At 37.3% G+C, this 13,518-nt stretch overlaps 1 protein-coding gene across 6 annotated transcripts in view; it reads right to left on the reverse strand.

Annotated features, from left to right (window-relative positions):
- KANSL1 (KAT8 regulatory NSL complex subunit 1) overlaps positions 1-13,518 on the reverse strand; it is a 189,686-nt gene that overhangs the window by 43,839 nt on the left and 132,329 nt on the right. For 4 of the 6 annotated variants that reach the window (XM_087441337.1, XM_087441340.1, XM_087441336.1 and 1 more), the window contains 2 exons: positions 10,361-10,465; positions 5,494-5,583 (listed from right to left, as the gene is read on the reverse strand). In XM_087441337.1, coding sequence (XP_087297463.1) covers positions 5,494-5,583; positions 10,361-10,465 — 195 coding nt within the window. The remainder of the gene's footprint in view (positions 1-5,493; positions 5,584-10,360; positions 10,466-13,518) is intronic. The other 2 variants (XM_087441341.1, XM_014789129.2) reach the window with 1 other exon arrangement.

The following is a 13,518-nucleotide window of genomic DNA, read 5'->3' on the forward strand; positions in this document are numbered from 1 at the left end:
CTATCAACCTTCAACGTGAAGTTTATTGATTTTCTTAGAGGAACTCGAACAATTTGGAGGGTAATTCAGCCCTCCAAATTGAAATTGAAGTCAATAGGCAAAACACTATTTAACACAGAAATGTCTGTCAAGCATATAAAAGCAGTCAGCAATCAAGAGCATGAACAGAGACTGTGCCTGAATTCCAGTCTCAACCATACAAGGAGGCACTGAATATTCAGGAAGAATCTGCTTAGAGACCTTGGGATATCCTGTAATCACAGTGAGATCCAAAAGCAGGGCATTGGAGCAACTAGGTTCATCACTCAGTCTTAAATGCAAAGAGTTTAAAATATTAACCCCAATCCTCCAACAGTGTTCGATCTGACAAAGAAAAACAGAACTCACAAATACATGCGATTTTACTTAGAGCTTCTTAAATGCACTCACACTGCCTTAAGACAAAGTGAACACTCCCTATCCCACAGTCCAAAAGACTGCAAAGACAGAGGGCAGACAAACATCAACAAACACTTTGCAAATGTTAAATCCACATACTAATTTGAGCTTGATCATTACTACTGCAGTGGTGTACATCATAAGTATTTTCAGGAAACTAAAGCAAGACTCAGATACCTGTTATCCAATGGAAAACTGTAAAAAGGATCAAAGAATTTAAGGCTCTCGCATACAGAAAGTAGGAGTTATTATAGAGCTTCTCTCGAATTTTATTTGATGTTCAGATACACTTGTGGGTACATGCATCCCACAGCCAGAAAGAAAAAAGAAGAAAAGCTGAAGTGATAAATCAAGTGCTTCCGTAATCCCCCTTTTTCCAAAGCAGAGCCCCAGGGGATTACCTTTTGGGGCAATCTTAGAGTTAAAGGTAGCAAGCAGGGCTAGGGAAGTGATTTCTTTCCCTGACTGAAAGGGCAAGTGTATGGAATAAAACGAATAACACAGTAATGAGATTCAAATTTGTTATTCATAGAAAACAGGCACCTGTCTGATTCATTACTCCACCCTCCTGGCCAGACCAATTCAGTGTGACAAAGAGCCCTTAAAGAAAAGACAGATTAAATTAAGAGGTCCCATGGGGTAGATTCTTCTGGGGTCTAAGAACCCACGCCCACTGGATTTATTTTACCAAAAAGCAGAGAAAGTAAACAGGTAAAAACCCAAAGGCACACACTTAAATACGCATAATAAATTAAATTCTACCTGCAAGGTACGTGTGCATGTATTTTTACTTTAGTCATTCAATGAATGTCATGTCATAACCGTTTGAAATACCATTTTCTTAAATGTACCACACTTGTTCGTCTAGAAAATTTAACAGTTCAGTTCTGGTTAGTTATTGCCTTTCTGACAAACATCAAAATGGAAAGAAAAGGCTAAGTGTAAGGAATTCAACTTTTATTCCTTGGTCAAAATAAATTAGTTTTTGACTTTATATGAATTATTTCATGTTTCAAGCTCCCTATCTCAATGATACTCAGCATGGTCTTGCTTAAAATCACCAAAATATTGCTGGCCCATAAATAGTATACCAGTCATTTCCATGAACTAGCACTATGACTAGGAAATTGTGCTAAATTGGGAGTGGAATGTTCTAAAAATTCCAAGTTACACACATAGGCTTCAATTTCTGCATATGTAAAGTGGGACCATGTGCCTCACTTTCCTACTTCTCTATGTTGAGGCTAAAAGAAAATCTATACAATTATTTGAAAATAATTCTGAGTTATTCATTTCTAAAAATTTCAATCACCATAATGCTGTTACAAATGCAAAGACTACTAAACCTAAGATTTATATTTACCAACACCATTAAAAATATACATCTAGAATCTAAAGAGATACAGTAATTGCAAAAACAGCCTTGTAAATTCTTATTGCTCAACTTACTTATCCACAGGATCTTAAAAGCCCTAATGGATCAGTGTTTTTTTAATACTGTGGATCAAATATTTAATAGCCAGTATCTCTCTCTCTACTCTCTATCTCATAACCCTTGCTGAACCAACAACACACCATTCATTGTCCCTGGTGACTGCAAAACTTCAAGAAAAAGAAAGTTGTTCCTGCTTACCCAATGGTAGCAAGATTATACTTCAAATTGTTTAAAAAGAAAAAGCAATAGTTCACATTTTTAGCATGCCTTTCTGAGAAAGCATTAGTCCTTCACTTAATAGTTCACTTGTTATCCCCATCACTTCCATAAAGTACGGAAAGGGTAAAAGAGTGAGGCTTATTTTACAAATACAAACAAACACAAATTAAGAAGTCAATTTGTCAAAAGCCACAGAAGCAATGCTTTTGCTAAAACAAAAAAAAAAACCCTCTTCACTTTTAAATCTAGTCTTTTAAAAAACCTTTACCCAGTAATTACCTTTCCTATAAGAAAGAAAGGAACATAAGAAAATATACATATATTTGCTCATTTAAGCAAAAAAATTATAGGAAGGATAATCCAAAAACTAATGAAATTGGCTACCTACAGGAGGTGGGAACCGGATGGAAAGAAAGGGAAGAAAATAGGAACACAGTAGTAGGGATGACAGCCCTTTGTAGAGCTTCAACTCTTAGAACTGTAGTAATGTTTCACATATTCAAAAAATAAATAATAAACATCAACTACTGTGTATATGTTTGTGTTGGGGGGAATAAGAAGTGGAATACCGCAGTAACAAAAGAACCTAAGTGTATCACAAAACAATTACCTACTCACGCTGAAAGGTGTGAAGAAGAAAGGTGTAAAGAAGAAAAGAACTAACCTAAGTTCAGAAAACAGCATTTTGACTGTATTTTATAGGGCTAACATACTGTACACAATACTGTACTCTGGTTGGTAAATATATTTCTCATAGGGGTATGAGTTGGCAATCATGAAACTACTTTATCTGGTACTAAGATTGAACAAGTAAAGTATCAATAAGAAATGAGGAAGGCTCTGGTGTTAAGACTGGTATTAGTATGAACTCATGGTTTTTAATATATATAGAGATGGATAAAGAAATATAGATGTGTGTATGCAAGTGTTAGCATACATGTATATATTTTCTAGCTTTGTCTGTTGAGAAGTCCTGGAAGCAATGACATCAAGTAGCAATGAGCACAACTAGTACCCAGATCTTGGTTTCTAAATCCTGATCTCCAATAAAAACAACCAGGACTGGAGCAGGTCAAGTATAAGATGAGTCTGGAACACCTTGTCATGCCAGAAAGTGAATGCTCAAAAAATGAGGGGGGCATGCTGAAAGGAGACAGGAGCCAATCTGAAGGAGGTCCCAATGCTGAAAGTTGAGACAACTGAAGCAACAGAACGAATAACAGTAATAGATTATAATTCAAAAAATAAATATCTATGAATCCATTCTGATATAAACAACTGAATGACTGGCTGAATAAGTAAATAAATGGAGGGAGGGAGGAAGGTAGCTCTTCATAACAGAATTCCAATTAACAAATGTAAAAGATAAAAAATCACCATTTAGTAAACACTACAGTAATAATTGCTGCAGGCAAAAAACACCAGTGGACAATAAAAGTGTGGATTAAAGTAAAATGAGCAACAGAATGCTGCACAGTATCTCCCCATGAGATAGTCATTCATTACAAAGGGAAAAATACTAACTTTATAGTGGAGAAACCTGGCAGGCACCACCTTAACCAAGTGAAAAAAGCTACCACCACCACCATCATGTACCCCCAATATGGGGTATTGAGAAGGGCAGAGTATCACTTCTGTACCATTACTGTGAAAATGCATAACCTCTAATAATGAGAAAACATCAAGTGACTCCAATTTGAGGAATATTATACAAAATAACTGACAGTACTCGTGTCATGAAGGTCATGAAAGATGAAGACTGAGGAACTCTCACAGATTGGAGCAGACAAACAGATACGACAACTAAACACAATGCGGGATTTTGGACCCAAAAAAGGGACATTAGTGAAAAAATGAGTCAAATTTGAATAAAATCTGCATAGTACTATATCAATATTAATTTCTGGTTTTGATCATTGTACAATGGTTGAGGAAGCTGTTAACACTAGAGGAAGCTGGGTGAAGGGTATGCGAGGACTCTGTGTACTACTTCTGCAACTTTTCTGTAAGTCTAAAATAATCTTTTTTAAAGTTTTAAAAAAGAACAAAGAAAAATTTACCCAGCATTAATAAATGAAGCAAATTTCATTCATATACAAATCTGGTATCATTCTACAGCTTCCTGTCACCTACAGGATAAAGTATAAGCTCATTAAGATAAATACAAAATCCACTATGAATTGGCCCAATCATCCAACACTCCATCATAGAAAAGTATTTGCAGTTCCTCTATAATGCCAAGCTCTCTCAAGCCTCTTTTATATTATACATGCAGTGCCCTCCCCTGCTGGAACTCACTCCCCACACTATCCTTCAGCAAGTCCACAGGACTCAGCATAAGTACCTCCTTCCCTATGAAGCTACCTTTCCTAACCTCCCTTAGAAAAACAGAGCATTTTTCCCCACTATATTCCCCTGCTCATATAGCCCGCTGGAAGAACATGAAGCCCTCAAGAGAAGATATCTGGTTCTACTTACAGGTGTTTCTTAGCAGTCTGGAACAAGAGGTGTTCCAGCGCAGTCTGGAACAACAAAGAGCTTGTACCAAATGTTTATTACAGTTACACTTCTTCAATAGTTAATTATCAACAACCCTAAACAGGTAGGAAGAGAGTCACATTCTTACCTAAGATCCTTGAGGGCAGACGTGCTACAGAAATTCATACGCTTTTAAAAAGTCATACACTGCACGCAGGTAAGTACTTCGAAAATCAAATATAATTTCAAACTCAGAGAATGTACAACACCAAGAGTGAACTGTAATACAAACTATGGGCTTTGAGTGACTGTGATGTTTCAAGGTAGGCTCATCAACTGTAACAAGTGTACCACTTTGGTGGGGGAATGTTGACACTGGGGGAGACTATGCATGTGTGGGGCAGAGGATGTATGAGAAATCTCTGTACCTTCTGCTCAATTTTGTTGTCAACATTAAACTGCTCTAAAAAAATGAATTCTAATTTTAAAAAACCAAATACGTTAATATTTCTGCTTCAAAATGTATGGATAATTAAAAATATAAACAGTCTCATAAGTATCACTTGAGGCCAAATTTTGCCACCAAATGAGTTTGATGCAGAACTTACGCGAAAAAACACTTTTGGTTCTCAGAGATGTCTGGATTCTGGAAATGCAGATACGGGACTAAAAACTTTATTATTATTCCTACTTTACACAAGAATGTATGGATGGGAAGTGTGGGGCAAAAAGTAGTGGTCTATAAATGTCAATCAGGTCAAGGTGGTTGGTAGTGTTTGGATCTTTCACATCCTCATTGATTTTTTGTTTAGTCATTATATCAATTACTGAATGAGAAGTGTTAAAATTTCCAAACACGATTATGGATTTGTCTATCCCTTTAGTTGCATATATTTTGTGCTTCATGTATTTGAAACATTCACCTTTATGATTATGTCTTCTTGATGAATCGATCCCTTTATCATTGTAAAATGTGCTTCATCTCTGATAATGACTCGTCTTAAAAACTTGTACTAAGCCAGAAAGAGAAAGACAAATACTGCATAATTTCACTCATTTGTGGAAGATAAACCAACACACGGACAGACAGAACTGTTTGGTGGTTACCAGGGGCAAGGGGGTGGTGGGCGGGCACAAGGGGTGACATGGTGACTGACAAACAATAATGTACAACAAAAATTTCACTATTAAAAAAAAAAAAAACTATTTTGCTGGGGCCGGCCCCGTGGCGTAGCGATTAAGTTCACGTGCTCTGCTTCTGCAGCCCGGAGTTCACGGATTCAGATCCTGGGTGTGGACCTATGCACCACTCGTCAAGCCATGCTGAGGCAGCATCCCACACAGAGCAACTTGAAGGATGAACAACTATAACATACAACTATCTATTGGGGCTTTGGGGAGAAAAAAGGAAAAAAAGGAGGAAGACCGGCAACAGATGACTGCTCAGGGCAAATCTTCCTCAAAAAAAAAAATTAAAAAAAAAAAAACAAAACTATTTTGTGGATATTAATATACCAACAACAGCTTTCTTATGCTTACTGTTCATAAAGTATATCTTTTCCTCTCCTTTTATTCTCCATAGATCTGAGTTTCCAATTGGTATTATTTGCCTTCAACCTAAAGAAATGTCTTTCCGTGCAGACATTCTGTCAACAAATTCTTTCAGCTTTCCTTTATCTAAAGATGTCTTTATTTCATCTATTTTAAAAGAGTTTTTTTCTTTGCTGTGTATAGAATGTTGAGTGACAGGTCCTCCCCCCACCCATCAATTTTAAATATCTCATTCCATTGTTTTCTGCCCTCTATAGTGTTTCTGATAAGAAGTTACCAATCATTATCAATGTTCTCTTATATGAAATTTACCTTTTTTCCTCTGGCTACTTGCAAGATTTTCTTCACCTTTGGATTTTCACCACTTTATAGTTCTTATACTTACTATTCCCTAAGTTTCTTGAATCTGTAAATTAATCTTTTTCATTCAAATACCCAGCCATTATTTCCTCAATTTTTTTTTTTCTGTACCATTCTCTCTCTCTCCTCCTTCAGGAACTCTAAATATACATATTTACTGTTTCCCCAGGACTATGTTCAGTCTTTCTGTTCTTTGGATTGGACAATTTCTACTGATCTGCTATGTTCACTGACCCTTTCTTCTGTAGTTTTCAATATGCTCTTAAGTACAACCAGTAAATTTTTTATTTGGATACTGTACTTTTCAAATCTATAGTTTTTGTTCTACAAGTTTAATTTGTTTCTTTTTTAGTTTTCACCTCTCTGCTGAGATTCTCCCATATGTTTGCTCACTATCTTTTACTTTAAATCTTCAAACACATTTTTAATAGCTGCTTTTAAGTCTTTATTTCCTAATTCCAACCTCTGAGTCATTTCAGGATCAGTTTCTATTGTTACCTTTTCTAATAAGTAAGGATCACATTTTCCTGTTTACTGTCTTATAAATTTTTATTGGATACAGACATTGTGTATGATATGCTGTAGAAACCCTGAATTCAGTTAATTTTCCTTGAAGCATGCTGATTTTTGCTCTAGCAGGCAAATTTCTGATTGGCCCCTTTAGAATAAGTTAGATTCAGCAATATCTGTACTGTGTTCATAACCAAAGCAGATATATATTGGTTCTGTTAAGAAACAGTTATTCACTTTGAAATAAGGCAAAAAGACGATTATATGTCCTTTCGGTGTAACACTGGAACATTATCTAACAAACCCACCTAAGGGTCATACAACTTTCCAAAAATTATTTAACTTTGTTTTACTCAATATCTATAATTGATTACGGCCCAGATGCCTTAAATTGGATGTTTATTTTTAGAACACTGATGAGTTAAAATTGATTTACGTCTAGTTAAAAACATAAATCCAAAGGTTAAGACTTTATTCTTCCATAGGATATTAATAAGTTTTGTATGCAACTTAAGTTTTGTATTCAAGTAATCTTATCCCAGCCCTCTTCCTTTCAATGCCCACATATATAAATCAGTATCTGGCATGAAGATACTGTTACCATGTTATCAGTTCTGTCATCATCATGATTCCCACCTTAATTAGTAAGTCACTATATATCTTTGAGAATTATGTCTCACTTCTTGAAACTATATTTTGAAAGTTTAGAAAACCCTTTTTTTGTTGTTGTTAATCCCAGTGAGTTTCAGAACTCAACACAAAGATGAACACAACAAAGAAAACCTCTGACATAACTATTTTTAAACCACAAGTCTTCAAAAAAAAATTTGTGTGTGTGTGAGGAAGATTAGCCCCGAGCTAACATCTGTTGCCAACCCTCCTCTTTTTGCTGAGGAAGATTGGCCCTGGGCTAACATCCGTGCCCATCTTCCTCTGCTTTATATGTGGGACGCCTGCCACAGCATGGCTTGATAAGTGGTGTGTAGGTCTGTGCCCAGGATCCAAATCTGCAAACCCTGGGCCACCAAAGCGGAGCGCACAAACTTAACCACTATGCCACCAGGCTGGCCCCTCAAGCACTTTTTTTCTGAGTAACAAAAAAGGGCAATAAAAACTTTCATGTTGAAAAAAAAAATTAATAAGCAAAAATGGAGAATAGGGTGGTTAAATGTATATATGAAAAGTGACAACTGCCCCCTGTCAAGTGTGACCTAAGATTTTTTTAAAGCAAAATCGAAAAGAAGAGGTGTAAATCACTCTTCACAAAAAGAAACTGGATAACAAAAAGGCAAAATTAATGAAAAACTCTAATGTATTAGGCACAACTTTGCAAATATTTGGCATTTTAAAAATGGTGAAGGACCTTTAAGTCACTTAATCGCTTTTAAAGAATATATGCTTTGTAGCCTACTCCATAAACAGGAGAAACATACTGCCTTTCTAAAGATTTTTCAGAAATCATGTATAAATCACAAGAAAGGGAGTGGTTAACCTCTCCTTGAATACATAGTGACAGTGTATACTTAATTGTTTTCATAATCATTATTTATTTTACTGAATCCAAAAAGCATTCTACTGTACAGTGTAGAAACTACTGTGGTCAACACAATGAGGAACGAGGAAAATGGTCTTGACCTTCAAGAATCTTACAATCTAATATAGGCCATACACATGCAAGTAAATGGTGGGTAGGAAAAGAGACAAGTCCCTACGGGGCATGCATGTGTGCATATATGTGAATGTGTATTAATATAACAAAGAGAATCAATAACACAATAAGAGTCTGTTATATCCTATCCTTCACATGCACTGAGGTGAGAGAAAACATGACAATAGGAGATCACTCCCGAATTTCTGTAATCCCTAAATCCTGTTCATAAATATGTAAATATCTATACAAAACTTACTCCCAATTGCATATGCTGCCTCAAGTCTCATGTTTCCCATACCTATCATACCACAGGCACTAGCTGACCTTCCAACTTACCCATGTTTTCTCTTTCACGTGTAATAATTTTTACCCTGGGTAGAGCAATCCTAAAACAGTTTCACAAATCACTTAAAAAGAAATTCTGTAGATAACATACAATGAACTCAAATTATGGAACTGAATAGTGGCACAATTTGGCATTCAGCTCTTTAATTTATTTAAAACTACTTTCCACTTAACCATCAATCTCTTAATGCCTTCAGCATTTATCCCTAGTATCAGCAGCTGGCTTTAAGATCTCTCATTAAGAAAGTCAGTTTCCACTGTATCCTATGAGTTCCTGCTAACAATGATAATAATAAAGGATAACAAGCTTTGTTGATTTGTATATGCAAGGAGACTAGCTGGTTTAAAGCACAGTTTAAAGAACCAGCACAGGGCCAGCCCCATGGCTTAGCGGTTAAGTGCACGCGCTCCGCTACTGGCGGCCAGGGTTCGGATCCCAGGCGCGCACCAACGCACGGCTTCTCCAGCCATGCTGAGGCCACGTCCCACATACAGCAACTAGAAGAATGTGCAACTATGACATACAACTATCTACTGGCGCTTTGGGGGAAAAAAGAGGAGGAGGATTGGCAATAGATGTTAGCTCAGAGCTGGTCTTCCTCAGCAAAAAGAGGAGGATTAGCACGGATGTTAGCTCAGGGCTATCTTCCTCACACACACACAAAAAGAACCAGCACAGCTCACTAGCCTCTTAAACAAACTATTGTCGTGGGACTTTGGTATTTCTAACAAATGACTTACATCAAGAAATGTTAATATTCATAAAAGGTAGTAACCTTCTGGAGAAAGTAAAAGAGCGAAAAAAACAACAAAAAAAGTGCTCTTAGAATTCAGAAGGAAAGGAAATTAATTTCGGTGTTGAGAGAAACAAGGAAAGGTAATGAATCATGGAAGAGGGAGATTTGAGCTAGGTTCTAAGGATACAGAAGATTACAGAAAATGAGAGCTTTATCCTTATTATACAATTAAAGGGGGTAACTCATAGAGAGCATTTTCAACATCTTTGTGAGTTAAACCTCTAGTCCAAGCCTTTCATTTTATAGTGGCCCAGAAAGGTTACCTTACTGTCAAAGGTGGCAGAGCCACACAATCTGATTCCCACTAATACTCCATAATACCCACAGCTGATCTGTCTGCAGTGTCTTGAGAGTTAGGAGCTGCTTTTAAGTCTAAGTTCAGTTACACAGCTGCAGGAGGGGCCCTGTGCTGCCCTATTGGGGAATTCAGATCTCGAAATGCCAAAAGTGGTAAAGGCGATACAGTCCCCCTTCCCTCAGCCAATGCAAGGATCCTTGTTATAGAGCATAAACTGTGTGCTGACATTACACCCTGAATTCTCACTCATTTCCCCTTTTTTGGTCTTTTATACTTACCAATTTATCATTCCCATGATCTGTCTTCACCTCAGAACTAAGTGGAAGAAATAAGTCTGTTGTTGTATGCTCTGGGGTAGGCATCTCCCCAAGAACTATCAACCCCTGCAGGACAGAGACAAAAATAGCATAAGTGAATGGTATTATAAGTTACAAATTTATATTTAGGAGTTAATTTCAAAAGGGTTAAGGGCAGGGGACTGGTTTTCCAGAGGCCTTTTCCCTCATCTTATGGTTCTGAAACAAAATACACCACTAGCAGCTGTCGTCCCAAGAATTATTTCAATAAAAAGCCTAGCGGTAGCCATGAGTAAGGCCTAAGACTCAGACCCAAGCTTCCTCTTTCTTGCACTTGAATGCTCTGACCTACATGGCTTGTTACCACTAAATATCTTTTATTCACATCTTCCAGATCTGGAATCTTTAAAATAACATGGTATTTTATACTGTATTACCAACTAGACTATACTGTATTAACAGCAGCAATGCCGTTTTTCTAGTTAACTTGATCACAAATGTGGCTTAAGGATTACCAAACCGGAAGTGCTACAACTGTAAATGACGAGCTAAACCAACTGTATCTGAGCAACCAAAACTACTGGGTGAAAGAAAGGTGGGACAGTCCCTACAATATATTAGAAACTAAGAACTTAAAAAAAACTGTTCCAAAGGCATCTGTTTCTCATAAGCACAAATACTACTCCAGATTAGGTTCCTGCTTGACAATTTCAAATTCAGACCTCACACTCATCCCAGGAAATAAAAAATGTAAAAAGAAATTTAAAATGACCCCACAAATCCTCTCCATAGTCAGCATGGGCCCAGCTTGGTAAAGGCAGAAAGTTAGTTTATTATGAACAGCAAACAAACCACACACATGAATCCCCTCCATGAACGCAAGTAGAGGTGACCAAATCAGGTTATGATGCTGTGCAACAGAAAGACTGGGATGCAAGTGACCAGGGCTTTATGTCTTTGCTTCTCTTTCTCTGGTCTAGAAAATAAGGAGATCCAACGGATAAGAAGTTCTTAACAGAATTTTGTATTAGAATCACCTGGGGAATCTTCCCAAACTACACCTGTCCAGGTCTAACATCAAATCTACTCAGAATCTCTAGGGGAGGGGCTCGGTATCCTACATTTTTAAAAAGCTCCCCTGGTAAGTCTTAATGCAAGCTCTAAATTGAAAAATACTAGACTTGGGGCCAGCCTGGTGGCATAGTGGTTAAGTTTGCATGCTCCGCTTCAGCGGCCCAGGGTTCGTGGGTTTGGATCCCGGGCACGAACCTACACACTGCTCATCAAGCCATGCTGTGGCAGCATCCCACATGCAAAATAGAGGAAGATGGGCACAGATGTTAGCTCAGGGCCAATCTTCCTCACCAAAAATAAATAAATAAAAAATAATAAATAAATAAATAAAAGAAAAATACTAGACTTGATCAGTCTTGACTCAGCATCAGAATTCCCCACAGAATATCATAGATTTCAAGCCCTAGAGATTTTAACTGTATCAATTTGAGCTCTCTAGGCCATTATGACACAGGTTGAGCCAATGAACCAGATGATCCATCCCTGGGGTCTTTTCTAACTCAAAAATCTCTAAGAAATAGGGGATGCAAAGAGATGAAAAGGGTGGGGGCATTAAGAAAGGACAATGGAATTTTACCTCAGTACAAAAAGTAAATTAATTAAAATACAGCCACACGTCACTTAACAACAGGGATATGTTCTGAGAAATGCATCATTAGGTGATTTTGTCATTATTCAAACATCACAGAGTGCACTTACACAAACCTAGATGGTATAGCCTGTTACAACCTAGACTAAATGCTACTAATCTTATGGGACCACCATCATATATGCAGTACTTTAGTTGTGTGGAGCATGACTGTGAATCTTTTTTTTCCTGACAGCAAGAGAAACAACACTTACCTATGCTGGAATAAGATTATGCCTAGCCTATATAAAAAATGCAGTGGAGACTCCTCAGGACAAAAGGGAAAGTCATTAACTAAGCAAGAAATGTTTGCCAGCCTTCAAAATAAAGTTTCCCTGGGGGGCCGGCCCCGTGGCTTGGCGGTTAAGTGCGCGTGCTCCGCTGCTGGCGGCCCGGGTTCAGATCCCGGGTGCGCAGCGACGCACCACTTCTCCGGCCATGCTGAGGCTGCGTCCCACATACAGCAACTAGAAGGATGTGCAGCTATGACATACAACTATCTATTGGGGCTTTGGGGGGAAAATAAATAAAATTATAAATAAATAATAAATAAATAAATAAAGTTTCCCTGGCTAAAAGAACTACTGTTGCAAAATATTTTCTTGCCTCAGTCACAAGCATAAAATAGACCTTAGAAACTTTACCATTTCAAAGTAAAAACTCTTTGTAAAGAGCAGCTATTCTGCACACTATTCCCTTCTCAAAATATTGCATTCAACATCTTCCCTGCTTAAGAGCCCAAACCACCCCCTCATTTCCTGTATAAAGCTAGCCCAAACTCACCTTGGCATTCGAAGTCCCCCATAATCTGATCCTACCTTATTTATCTATTTCCAACTACTTTCTCCAAATTTTGTTAGTTATACCAATCTCATTATCTCCTAGAAAATGTCTGAATGTATATGGAGCTGCTGTTGTTGTTGAGAGGTGGGGGTTATTACAAAGTAGCAGGTAAATAAATGCAACTAAATGTTAAGAGCTTCTCAAATCCCAGTCCCACCTCCTCCCAAGAAAATGTCCCTAGTTAACTGAGCCCCTACTTGCTTTATCCACATTGCCAGACTTCCTAAAGCATCGTGATTGTTCTAACATTCTGTGTATTTAAATCTCATTTACAGAGCAGCACCTTAGGCCAAATTATTTATTGTTGCCTCAATTTATTATTTAGATGTTAACTAATGGTAAGCTCCTTGAAGACTCAGACAAAATACAAATATATCTGAATCCCTCATATTCCCAAGCAGAGTCATACACCAAGAAAAGAAATGCGCAATCATTATTTTTTGAGTTTTATGTTAAAATTTTTTTCCTTGAACAGGAAAATATTAATTTTATATTAATTACAGCTAGGACCCTAAATAAATCCAACTATTATGTACAAAGTTACCTAATTTTTTTTAGGTGAGAAGGTAAGTCAAGACAAAACAGTCAATATTTT

Source organism: Ceratotherium simum, chromosome 16, assembly GCF_057802395.1.
Source record: "Ceratotherium simum simum isolate JZ-2026a chromosome 16, ASM5780239v1, whole genome shotgun sequence".
Lineage (NCBI taxonomy): Eukaryota > Metazoa > Chordata > Mammalia > Perissodactyla > Rhinocerotidae > Ceratotherium > Ceratotherium simum.